At 43.0% G+C, this 14555-nt stretch overlaps 1 protein-coding gene across 1 annotated transcript in view; it reads right to left on the reverse strand.

The window, feature by feature from the left end:
* Positions 1-14555, reverse strand: part of USH2A (usherin) — a gene marked incomplete at both ends in the record, with an annotated part of 645989 nt that overhangs the window by 111308 nt on the left and 520126 nt on the right. Inside the window, one exon of the mRNA XM_080923960.1 lies at positions 4942-5049. Within this exon, the coding sequence (XP_080780086.1) occupies positions 4942-5049 (108 nt within the window). The remainder of the gene's footprint in view (positions 1-4941; positions 5050-14555) is intronic.

The following is a 14555-nucleotide window of genomic DNA, read 5'->3' on the forward strand; positions in this document are numbered from 1 at the left end:
ACTAGAGAAAGCTAGCTAACTAGAGAAGCCAGGTCTTCAAGCTCTGGCTTCAAATGAGGGACAAAGCCTGGATCTATGAGGCACAGAGTGATTGGAGTGCCAAGCTATGGCCTCTCTGTACATGTACAAATTCATGTGTTCATGTGTGTGCATGCTGCTTCCCCCCACATATAACCCCACACATGTACACTTACAAAAACGTTGCCAAAGAACTAAAAAAGCCACCCATGTGCTCAGGATAGCCAGCGCATAGAGAGATTCTGATGAAACAAAGGGAATCAGAAGTTCGGAAACTCGAAAATAGGTTCTCAACAAAAGCCAGATTCTCCATGTACTCAGTTCTGTAGAAGCCTGTTGGAACCACTGTTCCACAGGCGTAGTCAGAAAGATGTAGTTTCAGTGTCCAGAGAGCAACTTGTAAGTGCTACACATTTGCTTTCAGCGTGGGTGTGGGCTGCTGTTACTGTCACAGTTTCAAGAAATAGGCTACAGAGTTAGGAACTTCGGTGAGCTATTCTAAATGAATTTGCCCCTTTCTTCCACCACTTTCTGGAGTCCAGTAGCAGAAATCGATTCAGTTCTGGGTAATAAAGAGTACATCTGTATTCTGTATGATAGAGGGCACATCTGTATTCTGTATGATAGAGGGCACATCTGTATTCTGTATAACAGAGGGCACATCTGTATTCTGTATGATAGAGGGCACATCTGTATTCTGTATGATAGAGGGCACATCTGTATTCTGTATAACAGAGGGCACATCTGTATTCTGTATGATAGAGGGCACATCTGTATTCTGTATGATAGAGGGCACATCTGTATTCTGTATGATAGAGGGCATATCTGTATTCTGTATGATAGAGGGCACATCTGTATTCTGTATGATAGAGGGCACATCTGTATTCTGTATAACAGAGGGCAGATCTGAGGCAATTCAAAGAAGGGATGTACAGAAGGAAAAGGACTGATCTCTGATCTCAGGAAGCACTGGGGTCAAAATCAGAAAGTAAACGTTAGTAGCTGTTGCAACCCAATAAGTATCAGGGATGACTACTGCTACTCAGTTTATTTAAACTGATTTGTTTAAACTCAGTTTTTGTGTACTATTACCCACTTCCAAAGTTCCTGAAAATATCCATTAATTAAAAATCCCCCAATATTTATTGTGGATGGGCTTCTCAAAATCTGTCTGAGCTCGGCACGTCAAAGATGCACAGCTTTGCAGATTATCTAACTACTGGCTAATTTGCTCATTCAGCCTTCTGCATGACCTGGCATGGCCCTCTGTCAGGCGCTGTGTCAGGGACATGAGGATAAAGACATCCTCATTCATCCAGAACTCCATTGTGTCATAGGAAATGCAGATTGGGAAACACTGTAATGCAGAATGGCTGGGACTTAAGGGGAGGTATGGGGGCTGGGAGAGCACCCAGGAAAGAAGGCATATTGCAGACTGAGGGGTGAGACTGGGGGAGTTGGGAAGGAGGTTCTTCTAGGGGTTGGCTGCTGTAAGAGGAGCCATGGGAGCTATGTTGAGCAGAAGTTAGCTGGTGGATGACACAGGAACAGGACATAGAGTCTGAGACTTGCGGGAATGAGAAAGTATGGAGGAAGGAGGGTTATCAGGATATGACTCCCCATTTCATGGTACATGGTCAAGACCAGCAGACTAGTGCAGGTAAAACCTGAGGTGTCTGCTTTACACAGACAATTATGATTTGTTCCCCTGGAGGGAAATAAGATTTAGGGATCTGACTAACATGGGGATGTCCACAGGGGAAAGAATCAATGGGGAATAGGAGAAAACTGAAAACCAGCTCTTGAGAGAAACCCGGTTAGGAGAGGCAGCTGTGAACAAAGGCAGGGGCAGAAGAAGCAGAAAATACTGAACATGTCTTCAAGATTTACAATTAGATACACAAAGAACGGCCTGAGATGTATAAAGAACATGGAGGTTTAGGACCAGCAGTGTGAGACTGGCGCTGACGTGATGGTGTGTCAGAGAACAGGAATAAAGGCAGGGAGGGGCTGGGTGGGAGAGCACAGAGTATTGCAGATGGAAGGAAAAACTAACAGTACAGTGGACACTCAGACCTTCACCGGTAGTGACTCCTTATGAGGTGTTAGCCTCTGTCAGCACTCGGCCTTCATAAGGGGGTAGAGCTGGTACCCGAGATCTAGAGTGACATGCGCTGAGTGCAGGAAGAATCCAGAGGTGCTCCAGGACACCAAGGGCAGGAAGGAGGAATCTGGAATAAGCCAGCAGACTGGTCTAATTCGCCTTTTCTTTTCTCCAATGTTGATGCTAGAGGAAAGCTGGGCTTCGGTTTGCCCGATTCCATTCTAAAATGAGCTGCTCTTTTCTGGGCTGGTCACTGTTCTAAGAAATAGGGCAGTGGGTTGGAGAGATGGCTCAGTGGTTAAGAGCACTGACTGCTCTTCCAGATGTCCTGAGTTCAAATACCAGCAACCCATGGTGGTTCACAACCATCTGTGATGAGATCTGATGCCCTCTTCTGGTGTGTCTGAAGTCAGCAACAGAGTACTTATAAATAATAAATAAATCTTAAAAAAGAAAGAAATAGGGTAATAGCCTGATCCAGACTCTACTCACTACTTGATAAAAGCCTCAGTTTTCTATGAGGATAAGGTTGTAGAGAAGTGTGCCCAGTTTTTCCTGAGGCCATACTGTGTGTTAGTACTTTACGTTTAGATGTAGATAAGAGCAGTTGAGAAGAACCAGGTCAGGTGTCTGTTAATTTTCCATATACCTCAGTGAGCTCAAGTCTTAGACCTTCCAACTATGTCCGGCTTACTGCAAACGTGGCATTCCAAAACAAGCTGTACTTGGTTTAGTAATTTAAAAGTTTATATTTTTTATTATTTTAAATCATGCTTACATGTATGCATGTGTATTTGTGTGTGCATGTGGGTATGGGCACATGAGTAGAGGTGTTTTGGGAGGCTAGTGATGGCAGATCCCTTGGAGCTGGGGTTACAAATGATGTGCCAGGATCTGAACTGAGGTCCTTTGGAAGAGGTGTAAATGCTCTTAACCATGATGTCATCTCTCTAGTCCCTGGGTTAGTAAATTAAAAGGATAAATTTGTCTCTACTCTGCAATGGTACAACTGGTATCTAATGGTGTCAATGACTTGAACTTCTGTAGCTTCAAGCTAAGGACTGACTCTGAACTTGTTCTAGGCACAGGTTGACCCTGAATGCACAAACACAGCCCTCTGTCTAAAGCTACGATGCTTCCCACAGGGAAACCTTTTTCCTTTGCAGCTATTGTGGTGAGAGAATAGCTCCTAACTTCTTAGAACAAAATGGAAGGTGATTCGTACATTACATTTTCCTGCATCATTTCAAGTCACATTTTTCAAGTCATGAAATCTAGACCTTTTCAAGAAGGAAAGTAAAAAAAAAAATCTTTTTTAATTCCACTTAAACCAAAAACCCAGCCACTTAAGAATATGGATTTGGTGAATAAGCCAATCCCAGAGACCTCTCCCCTTCTCAGGCTTGCATTTTAGCCAAAACCAGTTGATCGCCTCTTTGGAGATTACCCATCATCATCAGAGTATCCATTTGATGGTTCACCTTTCCAAAAAATCCACCGCTGCTTTCTTCCTTTCAAAGGAACACCAAGCTCTCTGACATGAAGCATTCTTTATATAGAGATCATCATTAGTGAGCTCCTAGCGAGGAACCATATGCCCCAAATGTGGAATTTTCCATTTTATTCCCCATTTACTGGTAGGAAGTTTAGGCCTAATATTCCAAGGTACAACGGCTCTTTCGGTAGAAAAATAGTGAACAAGTGGTTTGAGATTCTAACATGGCAGCAGACACCACGTTAGATACTTATTTATGCATGTTTCACTCATCTCTCTGTCAGACAGGCCAACAATAAAGATCGACAGATAGTAGATCCCAACCACAGACTGCTGAGCATGTTTTCTCCCATGAAGTAAATGACATCACCCACCACAGGTCCCTACCCACAGTAGCTCAGTGCCGTCACACAGGGCTGATAATTCCAGATTTCTTTCTCTATATGTATATTTATCACTGGAAATGAATGGAGTCTTTTGTATACATTTTTTACACATAAAGTGTGGGCTCTCCAGCATCCTTTTATGGATCGGGCCACTGAATTCCCACAATGTGATTTTATTTAACAATTCTCCTTTCTGCAATATTTAAACTGCTCTCTACATTTTGAAGTTAAACAAAAAGGTGCTTCCTTGGGCATCCTGACACAGGTCCCTTCTGTGTATATGGAAGAGTTTCAGGCATAAATAATAAAAAACATGACCGCTGTGTTAAGGAATTAAGGTTTTAAATTTATAGACATTACCAATTTATCTTCTAAAGAGGGGAGAATTTCTCCGTACATACCCTCAAACAGCCTGGTGTATGTATAGCTCACCCATTGTGTGTGTGTGTGTGTGTGTGTGTGTGTAAATCCCTCTTCCTTGAGATCTACCATAGCCTGTCTGTGCATGTGATAGGTTTTAATCTCTTCCTCATGTTACATTCTTTTCACATATGCCTGATAATTATATTATTATTCTTTTGGCTTTTAATTTCTTGAAGGCAGCAACTATTTTTGTCAGCTTTAGCAGCGGGCTTGGTATTCCTTAGATATTAAATGGTTTAATACTTAAATTTTTTAGAAGCTTCACATGCAAGTATTTACTGGTTATCTCATGGATAAAAAGCAAACTTCAATGACTTAAAGAATTTCAAACCATTGATTGTGAGGGGCAGCGTAAGGCTTACTCAACCCTGTAGAAGAAGGTGACATGGGGTGCTATTTTATTTTATCATGACAATTTTTATTCCTTCAGCTTTGTTTGCTATGGTAGAGTTTAAAATGCCAACCAAAATAGCACATACAAACTTTTTTCCGAAACCCAGATATGTCCTCGTTACCTTGAGGGGCAGCCTGCAGAGTCTGACCTACAGAGGGCTCACTGGAAGTGCATCCGACAGATGTGCAAGCCGCGAGTGTGAAGCTGTAGTTTGTGTAGGGCTGCAGACCTAGGAAGAGCCGACAGGAAATAAAGCACAGCTTGAGAGGGTTAATCATTAACAATTAAGCACTGGACGTTCCACACAGAGTTGTAGACATGTTCTTGGAACATTTAAGACTCATCTTCAAAACACAGGCTTAATGTTACTGGAGCTGGAACCCAGAGCCTCCCGCAGGCCAGGCAAGGACTGTCAATGATCTTGGCTCTGTAAAGACAGATGCTTCCTACACAGTTACATTGATCAGAAGTTCATGAACGCTCAGCCATGGAGGTACTTTACCATTTCCAGATTAATAAAAGTCAGCCTTCCCAGATCTCCTATACAAGATAGGATTGAAAATGATCCCCCCACTGTGCCAGAGCACCCTGGATAGCCTATTCCGTTCTGAGCATCAGGGGTTCTTCTTGTTTTGTTTGAAAGTCCTTCCTTACATTGTGGTGAAATGTCCCCTCCCTCCAACCCTTGGGGGACCATAGAACAAATCTAATTTTCTCTCTGCATTACTTGTTCTTTAAATATTTGTAGACAGTTACCGAATCCCCCCGAGTTTTCTCTTCTCTAGGCTAATCAACCCCAGGCCCTGTGACTGGTTTTCCTATGAAGAGGGACAGAAAAAATTTGAGTAGAAGGCTAGACACAGCCAGCACTGTCCGGCCTCAAGCCATATTCAGTTCATACCAACGGCAACTCCTCTGGGGGACTAAAAAGACAAAGGAAGAAAATAAAAAGAAAATAGCCTGCTGCACTTCTTCACCAGTGCTGGCTGGTGTGGGATGCATGGCTTTCGTCTTCACAGGTAGACTGGGGATATTTCAACGAGGGCACTATTTACTTCTTTTGCATTTAGAAAAGAATACGGCTCAGTGGTTCCCCAATAAGGCCTCGGAGGGAACAAAGCACAACTTGATCTATTTATGACAGAAGTTGTCCATGGTTATATGTCACTGCTTGGTGGCTGATGACCTTGGCCAAGTTACCTAGCTTCTCTTTGCCTTGGTCTACTGATCTGTAAAATGGGGAATCACTACAGCATGTAGCTTATATGAGAAGATGAAATGGGGTGCCAGGTAGTATTTTATATCAGCAGGAGTAACATTAAGGCTCCGTAGCATTCAACAAAAAGCATATTGAGGCTTACAAGTCTTTCTTGGATTCTTGAGAAAATTTAAAAGGTACCAAGGTATTCTTAAAAAAAAAGCTAAAAGATTAGTGCTTTGTCAACAGTCAGATTGTTAAGCTAATTTAGAGCACTTGCTCCACGGTTAGTATGTGTGCTTTCTACAAATGTCCAGTTAAAATTTTATATGTTTGGTGGCATGATTCCTCTTCCAGATTTGTCCCATGTCACCCTGTCGCTTCATGTACATTATTTGCACACTGCTCGAGTTCTACATTAAAAAAAAACACATTTCCACCACTCTAAATAACATACCAGCCCCCCTATTCTTATCCCCTGAAATAATCCTCTCCTAACACACCTGCACAGTAGGTGTCTTTTTCTTGCCTTTCTTGCTAAGGCACAATCATTGGAAGAGCCAGGATTTTGCCTACTAGTGTATTCTCCCAGTGGTGATGACACACAGTAGGTGCTTGTTAAGCAAATGGAGGAGTCAGCCCTTGGATTCATTCAGGTGTAGAAGTGCTGGTTTGGGTTCTCTGAAGAAGCAGTGGCTGCAGGCAGCTGCAGCTAAGAGGCAGCTAGCCTCAGGGCCTTCTGTGTTGCCTTTCAGACTCAGCGAAAAGATGCAGCTACTTACTTGATTGTAATCTTCCATTTGGTTACTAGAGAGGATTTACATAATTTTGATATTTACCTGATTTTTCGATAGAAAAATATGACTAAGGATGTAAGCCATTCCCAAATCATTTAGGTTTGATAACGGCTTACAGGAAAACGCTAAGATAACAAAACGTAAGAATTCAGCGAAAATGGAGACATCCAAGAACCAGAACCAGAGGTCACTGTGGCAAGCTGGGTCAGCCTTGCAGTGTCTGCCTTTCCATCCTGCATTTGGGACCTCCTTTCAGCTGAATTGGTTCCTTCCCTTGTTAGAGTGCACAGTCTCTGCATAGAGGGATGCCCTCTTTGCAAGGTTTCTGGCCCCCACTCCCCAACAGAGCCTCTTTATGAGTTCAGCATTAGTTTACGTTGGTTTAGAGAGCAGCTCCCTGAGCAGACATGGCCAGGATGAGGTCTGTGAGATGTGTCAGTCTCCCGTGTGAGTCCACCAAGCAGAGCTTTCTTTGGGGCTCTTCGAGCATTTCTGTCCACGGTGTCTACTTTGCTTTTCTGAACCTTCTCCTTGGTTTGTGACCTGTCTGCTAAGTGATAATGAAATCAATGTAATTTATGAATAGTAAAGTTTTCTTTCTGATGTTAGGATGGAAGGCAAAGAAGAGACATGTGGGGCTAGAGTGAAGGACCAGCAAGCAGTTAAGGGTACTGCTGCTTTTCTAGTTCGATTCCTGAAACCCCTGGTAGACAGCTCACCAATACTTGCAACCCCAGCTCCTAGGGTATTTGATATCACTGGCATGACTGGGCATATGCATGCACAAACACACATAGATATGCATATTTAAAAATAAAACAAATCTTTTTTTTTAAGGTAAAGGGTTATTTGTAGGCAATTTTTCTTCCATGAGTTTTTTTTTCCTAGAAAATCTGGGAAGAAAAACAAAGATAGCCCCACTTGTCTTTCTCCTCTTGTGGTCTGGCTTGTCTGGTTTCAGATAAGCAGCAGGGGTTAAAGACGATTTCAGAACAGATATTAGAAGAGAAAAGGCATTGTTGGGGAGGTGTGCCAAAATTGATGAGACAAACGGGATATTTACATTATATGTAGAGGTTCGCAAGAAAATCCATGGCTATGAGAAAGGGACTGTCATTTCTTTCCGAAACAGAAACTCCACAAAGTGAAGAAACATTATTAATATTTGGGAATACACGGATATTTGGAATATTGAGATGTGACTCTGATGCCTCACCCTGGAGATGAATCAATTCCAGACAGACTGTCCTAGCTGGGTTTATTTTGCTGTGGTGACTGAAAGTTACTTAGGGAGGAAAAGGTTTATTCTATCTTACAGATTAGAGTCCACTATCAAGAGGAAGGGGTTCAAATAGGAACCTTAGGCAGGAGCTGAAGCACAGACTGTGGAGGAATGGTGTTTTCTTGCTTGTTATGTGGCCCAGGTACAACCTGCCCAGAGATGGCTCCACCCACAGAAGCCTGAGCCTGTTAGTACTCCCCTCAAGCTCCGGAGACATGACCACAAACCAATCTGATGGATTGGTTCCTCAATTGAAAGGCCTCTGACTCCCTCCCTGAGATGTCTAAACTTGTGCTGAGGTCACAGAGACTATGACACACATGGAAGACCCAAAGTGTGAGAAGCCCAAGTTTATGAGCTCCAGAAGAAAACACAGGGTGGCCTTTCAGAATTTTGGTGTGGACAATGACACACTGGCCATGACTCCAAGGCACAGGAAATAAAAGTAACAGTGGGCAGATGGGTCGAATGCCTCTTCAACCTGAGAAGCTTCAGCACAGTGCAGCAGCTGATCCACAATATGAAAGGACAGCCTTGGGATGGAGCTCATGCCTGCCAAGGCCTTGCCATGCGGAGCATTTGAGGAACTAGATGTTAACAGTGAAAACTGAAAAGGTCCAATTAAACTGGGCAAACAATTCAAAAGGAATTTGTTAATGGCCAACTGGAAAAAATGTTCAGCATCATTACCCATTCTGGAAGCACAAATCCAACCTAGTTAGCACATAGTACTCTAGTCAGAATGGCTATTATAGAAAATGAGAAAATTGAAAATACCGGCGAGCTATAGACAAAGAAATGGTGTTGAGAACGTACATAATTGCTACCTCTATGGAGAGAACAGACTGATCAAGCGTATGATCAACTATCCCATTGCTGGGTACACACATGTCCAGCCTGGACACAGGACCAAACTTCTCAGCTGGAAGCAGGGATGTCTGGAAGGCACATACTAAACCAACACAGACTACTTTTTGTGTACAAGCTGACAGGCAATTTTTCAAGGCTTAAAGATATTCTCTCTGTGTGTGTTCTTGTTCTCTCTCCCTCCCTCCCTCTCTCTCTCTCTCTCTCTCTCTCTCTCTCTCTCTCTCTCTCTCTCTGTTCTTGTTTTCTCTCTCTCGCTCACTTGCCTGCACCTGCTCTGCATTCTCTTGTGCACTCTGCTTTTCTTTTTTGTGATTTTCTGGAACTCCCACACTCATACACATCCCTGTTCATTCCCCTTTTACTCTCACACACTTCATTCATACCTCACACACATCTCACACACAACACATGCGCTTACCTTTCACTCACACACACACTTCATACACACTCACATTCCTCTTCACATGCTCTTCTCATTCTCATTCTCTCTCTCTCTCTCTCTCTCTCTCTCTCTCTCTCTCTCTCTCACACACACACACACACACACACACACACACACGAGATAAATTCAGTATGTGGAAGAGCCATCTGTGCTTGGATATTTATTGCAGTCTTTAAAGTGGTCAAGACATGGAATCGATTTCCATACCGGCCAAAAATGATTAAAGAAAACATGTTTATGGAATACATGGAATGTTATCCAGCTGTGAAGAAGAATAAAGACCTGCTTCTTAGATGGAACTAGAAAACATGTTATGTGAAATAAGTAGGTATAGTGTCATGGTTCGAATATGCGTGGCCCAGGGAGTGGCACTACAAGGCGGTATAGCCTTATTGGAGTAGGTGTGTCACTATGGATGTGGGCTTAAGACCCTCATCCTAGCTGCCTGGAAGCCAGTCTTCTGCCAGCAGCCTGCAGAAGATGCAGAACTCCCAGCTCCTCCTGCACCATGCCTGCCTGGATGTTGCCATGCTCCCACCTTGATGATAATGGACCAAACCTCTGAACCTGTAAGCCAGCCTCAGTTAAATGCTGTCCTTATAAGAGTTGTTTTAGTCATAGTGTCTGTTCACAGCAGTAAAACCCTACTTGAGACATATAGGAACACCACATGTTCACATTCATATATGTAAGTTTATATATATGTATATATATATATATATATATATATATATATATATATATATATATATATGTTGCCCTAACTTCAAAATAGTCATTATTTGAAGTTGGAATGTGCGAGAGTAGATAAAAGAAGACAAATGTTATTATCAGTGTATACTACAGGCAAGGCATAGAATATCACATTAAGCATCATTATTTTATAAATCATTACACACTAAAATAAAACAAGATAATAGGACATAGAGCACCCAGACTTGGTATGCATAGCAATGTTTTTGTGATATTTGTCGGCTCTTGGGACTTAAATCGAAGTAAATGAGCCATTTGTGGACCAGAGTCCCTATGGTGAATGAAGGACTGACTGAAGGGCCAGAAATGGCAGGATGGAAGTCAGGGCCACAGGAGGAGCCCCAAGAATGGTGGCCTCAGTCTACTTCAGTCCCAGGCACCTTGACCTCAGGAGCTTGAGCTTGCGCCTGAAGTGTGTGGGTATGCAGAAAGGACTGTACGAAGCAGATAGAAAAAGCACACCGGTCTGTCTATCCTGACAGCTCAGTGTCAGGATACCACACAACGTCTCAGGTATCAAAACATCCCACTTTTGTTTTTATAGAAAAATCTCTACTTTTTCTGAGAGAAAGCAGTCTTTTGTGTATCATCAGGATTTCTTTTTTTTTTTTTAATGGACATTTTCTTTACTTACATTTCAAATGTTATTCCCCTTTCCGGTCTCCCCTCAGGAATCCCCCTATTCCATCCCTACCCCCTGCCTCTATGAAAGTGGGCTCTCACTCACCCACTCTCTTCCATGGCACTCCCCTACACTGGACATTGAGTCTTCAGAGGGCCAAAGGCCTCTCCTCCTGTTGATGCCTGACAAAGCCGTCCTCTGACACACATGCAGCTGGAGCCATGGGTCCCTCCATGTGTACTTTTTGGTGGGTGGTTTAGTCTCTGGGAGCTCTGGAGGGTCTGGTTGGTTTATATTGTTGATCTTCCTATGAGGTTGAAAACCCCCTCAGCTCCTTCTGTTCTTTCTCTAACTCCTCCATTGGGAACCCCATTCTCAGTGCAATGGTTGGTGAGAGCATCTGACTCTGTATTTCTTGGGCTCTGGCAGAGCCCCTCAGGAGACAGCTATATCGGGCTCCTGTCAGCATGCCAGGATTTAAGTCTTGCTTACAGTCGACCCCACATGAACTGAGACAGAGAAGGAATTATCCAGGCACAGAGCTCTATATTGGTTATCTGTGCGGGCAGCTCAGAAGTGGGTGTGTGACATCAAGCAACCAAATGTCAGATACCGGGCAATGACTCCTCTCTTGTGTTAGCCACTGGGACTTTTCTTCTTCCGATGTGGAGTTTGGGAATATGCTGAGCTCAGAAGAAACATGGTGTCCTATGGTATCACCTGGTAGTCTGGGATGAGCCTGAAGCCAAAACACAAAGTCACACTCACTTTGGCCAGTAACTGTCCACTTGTCAAGTGTGTTTTCTGGAGAGACTAGAGCATACTACTAGTTTTAAAAGTGAGCAACACTATTTATCTATATACAGGGACGCGTTACACATGAGACCATGTATGTCACATATGGGCCTCATGGCAGACATCATTCCCTCCTCTCCTGCGCTCCACCTTTATATGAGACAAAATTAGGAACTTATGGAAGAGAGGATTAGCAAGACAGATAATCTCTTAGGTGTACAAAGAATTTTACCATCAATATTCCCCACATGGGAGTTGTTATTCCTGCGTCATAGACAGTAAAGCTGAGGCTCAAAGAACAGAGTGAGGAGATCAGATCAGCACCGGGGCAAACCGAAGTTCTCTCATCAAAGAGAACCTGGCTAGAAGGACTCAAGTCCCCCAATGATGGCCTGGAACTCCCCGACATCTGACAGAAGGATGGTGGAAAACACTGTAACAGCTCCTCTAGAAACATAGTTTTAGTCAATAACTAATCCTATGCATTTTAGCTGCTCTTCAAATGATTGAAATCTGTTAAATGGATGGAGCTCGAACAAAAAGAAAGGAACAGAACTTGGTGGTGTCCTTCCCCTGCTCCCCACCCCCACTCATGTCTCTGCTTTTACTTCTCTTTTGATTGACCCCCTACAACCGAGACAAACTTTAGAGGGACTGCAGTTATAATCCAGGGAATTGATCATGAAATTATATGACCAGTGCCAGTGGAAGTTGTGAAGGTGCTTGCTGCCAAGCCTAATGGTCGGAGTGTGATCAGCAGAACAGGTGAAGGGGAGAAGCAACTTCCAATGGTTATCTTCTGGTTCCTGTATACATCAATGCATGTATGTGCCCACATGCATGCACATATACAGAGATGCATACAACAACAATTATAAATGGCATAACTAAAGTACTAGTGTTTAAGCCTACTCCTTTCTGTGGTTTCCCTGGGTGTTAACAGATTCAGGGCCCCTTTGATAACTGATTTTGTCTGCTCGTTGTGTAGAAAATGTCCTAACCATAGAGAGATGGAGGGGGCTCTATAGGACCAGAGAAACACTGCCGCTTCAGCAGCTGTACTGAATAAGGTAGAGCAGAGCTGTTGAGTCAGGTACCCTAGTCCTCTAAGGACGAGGATGACTTGGGCAGCCCAAAGCCCAGAGGAAGATCTAGTAATAGAAAATACCCAAGTGGGAATATTTATCTCCATCCTTCCTTTTTGAATATTATTGCAAGTCATGTTCAGAGGTACGAGAGCGTGGTAGTTAGAAGCTCAGAGACTCCTGTTAGGCTGTTGGGTTCTGACAGTTACCAACGTATTAACCAAGACCACAGTTGAGGTATTCTCCAGGTGCCTGTGTTTTCATACCCGAAGCTGTGGCTGTGATTGGTTAGCTGCCAAGTTTAGCATAGATGAACCCAGAGATGCTATCTAATGCATCATTCTTAATATGCTTTAGATCCTGTGGGTTTTTCTTTCTTTTTTTTTGGCAATAAAGAGAGCTGCTTTAAAGAGTCTGTATTAAGCATCAGCTACCACTGGGCATGGGTGATTTACATGTACCCAGTGACCTTTCCTATCAATGACTCAGTAGAACTCAATACAATCTACACTTTGCAACAGGATTTGCTGTCATTTTAAGTGAGCCCCTATTGGTAGTCCTTACACTGAGATATATATGTGAAATATTGGCAAGAGGCAATGAAAGGGCACACCAATTGAAAACTACTCATGAATTGATCAGGACGTGGAGAGGGGAATAAAGAGATGTCTCAAAGGAACCATTCTGACTGTAACTTAATCCTGAAGTCGAAGAGGAGAGAGAGAAAAGAAAACATCACTCAAGTCCCCGATATTGAATGGGAAGAGTTGGAAATGGCATCTCAGAGCAGAGAAAGGCAAGCCCAGGGAGACAAAGCAGGCATTTAACAGCTCAGAATAGCAAAGATGACTGGGGTGAATAATTCCGTGAATTTCCCTACAGGGAATCATGTTCTCTTTGAAAGGAGAGGGGCATCATATAACCAAACTCATTATAATCACACTTCCAACTCACATTACTTTCAAGAGTAATATGCGTCAAAAAGGGACTGGGAAAAAAAAACCCACCGATGGTTCATAAAAATATGATTTGGCAAAGAAAACCCACGTCGAAGTCAGTTACATTTGCGATACACTCTGGAACGAACAGCTGGCTTCTGGTTTTTAATCTCCAGATACATCTCCAGGAAAAGGCATTTTGACCATTACGACTTCAGACAGAAAGAGCTACTTCAAAGCACCCAGCCAGTAATGCTGTAACGCTGTGTGCTGTTTTCTAAGGCATTTCCAGAAACATGGTGTAGTATTCTAAAGGCTGACTGGATTCGTTAGGAGGAGTTCTGCTGTGCAATAACTCCAGATGATAATGATGCCAACGTGTATAAAAAAGCTCTAACATGGTGGCTCTGCTTTCACCTTTGATCCCAGTACTAAGGGAGTAGGAGTAGTCAGATGTCTGGGAGTTCGAGGCCAGCCTGGTCTACATAGACCCTTTCCCAAACAACAACAACAAAGTCCTAAAAATAAACAAAAAAATGAAAGTAGAAAGCAACCAGCAAAACTTGAAGAATTTGGAAAGTTTATTCCATGCTGATATTGTGTTTAAGGAGACCGGTAATGGTTACTCTAATGTATACTTTTGTTGGAAGATCACAGTATGTATAGTCGATTTATTTATGTTTTGGTGGTAATGGGGATTGAACTTAGGGATTCTAACATGCTTCTCGGGGCTCTGAAACTCAGCTATGGGCCTAGATCTGTACTTACTTTATATATTGAAGAAGGTTCTTAAGTTTTGTTATGTTCAGACACACACACACACACACACACAAAAAAAAAAAAAAAAAACCACAGACAACACAGCAAGGGACAGCCAGAGCCACTGAGACAAAACACAGTGTTAGTGACTGCTTAGGCACTAACCTTGGGATTCCTTTGGGTTTGGGGAAGAG

The sequence above is a fragment of the Micromys minutus genome (assembly GCF_963924665.1).
Source record: "Micromys minutus genome assembly, chromosome: 1".
NCBI classification, from domain to species: Eukaryota; Metazoa; Chordata; class Mammalia; order Rodentia; family Muridae; genus Micromys; species Micromys minutus.